This window comes from Cydia strobilella, chromosome 3 (genome assembly GCF_947568885.1).
Source record: "Cydia strobilella chromosome 3, ilCydStro3.1, whole genome shotgun sequence".
Taxonomy (NCBI): domain Eukaryota; kingdom Metazoa; phylum Arthropoda; class Insecta; order Lepidoptera; family Tortricidae; genus Cydia; species Cydia strobilella.
In genome coordinates this window covers 6,056,344-6,061,317 of record NC_086043.1, presented here as the reverse complement: position 1 = coordinate 6,061,317, position 4,974 = coordinate 6,056,344, and the positions used below count along the sequence as shown (strand labels likewise).

The following is a 4,974-nucleotide window of genomic DNA, read 5'->3' as shown; positions in this document are numbered from 1 at the left end:
CTTGATTACAGGTTAACGTGTTGAATTTTAAAAATATGTTTATTACTTATATACATTTTTTATTTTATTTAAATTACTATCATTTAAACAAAACGTGTTGTCTCCATAATATTCTCCTTAAGCTTTAATATACGTTTGCAAACGTTTATTAAAATCATCAACAATATGCCGCACTAAAAATATTTGCATTGATTGTATGTTTGGGTTTGGGCCATTCTGTACGAAACGGTCGCCTATACTCACAGAAACACTGCCTTTGCAATAGGGTTTACGAATCGTAACTTAACTGTGTGGACGATGGTACGAAAATTGTGCCTTTAGGTATATAGTGAAAGTGTTACCGAACTAAAAGGGCATGGCATAAAAAAACCGACGTTGAATTACATCAGACGTACACATACAGGACAGACAGGTTGAACAATAACAAGTTTGTATTTGTTATTACGCATGGCGAGGCGAGGCCTCAACGCATAAATTGTTAGAGCACCCATGTATTAATATTTAAATTGAATGGTATTTACACTACTAATATTATAATTACGAACTGTGTGTTTGTTATTCACTCAAAAATTACACAGATTAGATTACTGTTAAAGGGGCCCACTGACTATCCAGTCCGCCGGACGATATCGGCCTGTCAGAACAAAAATTTGACAGTTCCGTACAACTCACAGACCGATATCGTCCGGCGGATTGATAGTCAGTGGACCCCTTTAGATTTTGTTTCGTTTTATTACGGTAGGGAATCAGGGCTGTAATATGGCTGCGACATCTCTCAGTAACTATTCGAAAGGGTTAAAAAAGAGGCCGGCATCCCTAGAGAGGAGGTCCCATTTTCCTATTACTCAGCTAAGTACTTAGCAAGTGCAAATTTAGAAGAACATCGGCCGTGACGCAATTTTTTGATACTTCTAATAAAAATGAATGTCATGATAACATTAAATTTGATAGCTGTACACGGCGTCTATATTCTACAGATTTTTACACTTTGTATAAGTAGCTACTCTTTATAGGTACAGTCTAAGGCAAAAATATCTATCCGACAAATGGCTCACAAATATGTGAACACGACTTTATTGTCTAAGGTGTAAGGGCGTACACATATTTTTGAAACTTTGGGAATGTATATATATTTATACCCTTGACTGTAAGCATCAACAACATAACATCGCATCCGCATAACATCATATTGCCAACAAAGGTTGACCTTTTAGTGGAAATCCCCAGAAAAACCTTGAAAAACACTGTTTAAGTGTAACGTTGTTATCCTTCATAACTTTGCGTACCTAATCGGGGATCACCCTTATGTTAGATTTTCTTAGTTGAACGCTCGCCAGTGGTCGGCTAGTAGTGTTTATAACAAACCCGGGCAATAAGTTATTAGTTTATAGTAGCTATATTTTAAGGCTTACACATAGAAGGTCCTTTCCCATAATTCTCTATTTGCGTTGGATTATAAATGAATATTATTTAATTCACAAACACATTCCTCGTTGTTCAGTACAGTACCTAATTAAAAGTGTAATATATTATCATACCGACTACGTCGATATCTATATACCTATTCCTTAATTCCATGTGGATTTAAAAGGCTACAGCTTTAATTTGTTACATTTTATTTTAATCATTCATAAATCCCACCAAAAAAATATACGTTCTCTTTTTAATTACCTACCTACACGCTACTGAACATTATCAAACTTACTGATTATATTATACTTCCCTTGAACTTGAAGGATCATTGTCGAAAATTACATACATGATAAGCATCTTGCTTTCAACTTTGCGACCAGTGACGATTTGACGAAAACTCGCAAAAATGGACGTTGGTTATCTACAAGTAACACTTTGTATGTAAATTTTAGAAGGAAGGTTTGATCTCGAAGCGAGAAGTGAACGTCAGATAAGTGTCAGTTGCTCCGCCGCCGTATGCGCAGCACGTCGCGGCGACCGTTAAGTGCACCTGTGAGCATTATAACCTTTACGTAGAAAACCTCGATTTCATCGTCGCGAACCGGTTGCGTGCTATAAGTGGCATAAATATCACTAATTCATCAGACATTGAGTTTAAAGTGCTTGACGGTGGATTTTAATACAAAATCGATTATTAGGAATATTGCATATATTATTTGTGTAGAAACGTTGACATGACAGCAAGAACAACAACGAAACCTCGGGAAAGTTGGCAACTTAGCAAAGCGTACCTCGTGGCCTACAATGGTACGCAGATCGTTGGCTGGACATATATGCTTTTGCATACGTTGGGTTATTTCTTGAATCGTGGGACCCTCGATAATTTCTGGAAGGAGATCAGCTGGAATCTGGTAATTTTTCAAAATGCTGCTGCGTTAGAAGTTCTACATGCGGTATTGGGGATTGTACCTTCCGGTGTCTTCTTGACACTCACGCAAGTGACATCTAGAGTGTTCCTTGTTTGCGGCGTGCTACTTGTGTCAGATGCAGCAACAATAAGCCCTGGAATAGTGCTGTGTGTGCTTGCGTGGTCAGTCACGGAAATAATCCGATACGGTTATTATGTATCCAATGCGATCGGCCAACCGCCATCGCTGCTGATGTTACTACGATACTCAACATTTTTCCTGTTGTATCCACTTGGAGTTACTGGAGAGATACTGTGCATATATGACTCTCTGAAGGATATTGCTGCCCGTCAGTTTTGGACAGTGCCAGTGCTGTCAAACTACGTTACTATAGCCAGCCAGTACCACGTAATCTTTAGCACGTTATACCATTACTTCCTTATTTGTTGGATAATGATGTACATACCTATGTTCCCGATGTTATTTGGACATATGATGCAACAGAGAAAGAAGGTTTTATCTAAATATATGAAATCATACTGAAAAGAGTCGAACTGCGTGGACAATAATGTAAATACTATTTATTATGACTTACATAGGTACTTAAATCATCTGTCAAGATGTTAAAGGCCTCGTGATGAATATATTAATTAAGTTTAGTTTTAAGAGGTTAATTAGCAAGCATTTTTTCGTAGGTATATCTACTTAAGTGATGAATGTACTTAATCTGTTGTGAGACATACTAACATTAAGTAATTTTACGGTTTAGACTCACCGAAACATGTCGCGCGAGTAACTAAAACAAGTGAGTCTAAACCGTAAAATTATTTGATGAATGGACTATTCAATAAGTATTTGGTTTTAATTCAAGTCCAAAATAATCAAAGTCTAGTAGTTTTGCATTTTGATAATTATTTTGTATGCGAAGCGTCCTTCAAACAATTATCAAAATGACCCAATTAAAAATATGCAAGAAAAATTACTTAAAATCGTTGTAAGTGCAAGGAACAATGTGTTTATTGGTTAAGTTTCAGAAGAGGAGTCAGTTGAGAAAAATACCTCAAATTTAGAGGTTTTAACTTTGGTTTCTGAGTTGAAGCTAATTTATGTTGTCCTGATCACAATGATACGTAGGCCCGTGTACCTCAATGAGGCAGAAATATTGTTTTAAAATACGTGAACATGAAAACAAGTTATTTTGTATTGGTGTGATTAACAAAAATATTAGAAACTATGAAAATTAGTTTCGGTACATTTTTGCAAAAGATCTAGAATACTCGTAACATTAGCAATGTTTCCATGTGTATGTCTTAAATACCTTTTTTTTGTGAAGAAATATTCAATTGATTTAAATAATGTAACTTAATACCTATGTACCGATTCTCTATTACAAAGTGAAAAATTTAAAAAGGACGTATTTTCGATTCGTTAACTAGGCATGTATTCTTTTTGTATTTTGAAAATGCATTTTAAATAAAATTTTATTTTTTATGTTTTTTTTCTTCTTCCCAAGGCTGTTATAGTAATTCAGTAATAGCAGATGTACACGTAAAACCTTATATAACGTTTAATATAGGTAAAATTTGATGAAAGACCCTCTTGCATGTTGTAAGTGAAGTGTTCAAATAGAGATTCCCTTTTTTTATTTGTAATAAACATAGGTACGCATAAACAAATTTAGAGGAACGCAAAAAAAAGGTTAGCGTGAGAATCTTGTAATCTATAAAAAGTTGTTTTGCTGGCATACGTCAACAAAGTCCGTTATACGTCACGAGATGGTAATTTTACGCATGTAATAAAATAACTATAAAAATACTGATTTAGATCCAGTTCTATATTTTTATACCTAATTAACATATTTTCTCGTCATTATAGGTATATTATGGTCTTTGCGCTTATGAATAAAACTTTGAAAGTTATAATATTTATGATCTTTAAGGTCCGAAAAAATGTGCAAAAGAGATGCAGGACAATAATAATAAATACCTAATAATAAATGGAGGAATACGGATAAGTGACAAGTCTTACGTTACCTACAATAACTTCAAGCGTAAAACTGTAAATTATGGCTTTCAACCACGCTAGTCTACAGTAAAAAAGTGTGTTCGTATAATCTACGATGCGATTGAAGTAAAACTTTTTGACATTTTTTTTTTTCAGTTTTTGTTTATGGCTTAAAGGTCTTGTAACCACAAGACCTTTAAGCCAAGTCTTTATTTTTATAACACTGCACTATTAAAGTTTTATCACTGTATTGCGCCACATTATTATTTTTCAGATCTAAAAAATTGGCAACACAAAATATCATCAAATGTCTTTGAAAAGAATAACGTGTGTAATCATAGACATAGTATATATACAAGTAGTTATAGACGCGCTACCGAGCGACCGGGGGTAAAAGAGAGAATAATTATATACAATGTATACTACGCAATTTATCCGGTTTGCATGTCCAATGTCTTTTCTCTTTTACTATTATAAATTTCGGTATTTCGCCATAGCCTCCTTGCTATGATGCCCACATGATGCCATAACCCGACCATGAAAAAATGCCCGGTCGGTGATAAAGACAAAGCATGGCACTATTTTGTCTTTTCTCTTATAGGAATCGCAATATTTATTTATTCATTAACAATATTACAATAAGACTATC

At 34.6% G+C, this 4,974-nt stretch overlaps 1 protein-coding gene across 1 annotated transcript; it reads left to right on the top strand.

Moving 5' to 3' along the window:
- The first annotated feature begins 1,981 nt into the window (after nucleotides 1-1,981).
- Nucleotides 1,982-3,717, top strand: LOC134755632 (very-long-chain (3R)-3-hydroxyacyl-CoA dehydratase hpo-8-like). Its single transcript, XM_063692139.1, has one exon. It carries the CDS (start codon nucleotides 2,148-2,150, stop codon nucleotides 2,862-2,864), a length of 717 nt encoding a protein of 238 aa, XP_063548209.1. The 5' UTR covers nucleotides 1,982-2,147; the 3' UTR covers nucleotides 2,865-3,717.
- Nucleotides 3,718-4,974: the final 1,257 nt, after the last annotated feature.

Coding starts and splice junctions, on each gene's coding strand:
- LOC134755632 (XM_063692139.1), top strand. CDS start 2,148: ATGACAGCAAGAACAACAACGAAACCTCGGGAAAGTTGGCAACTTAGC.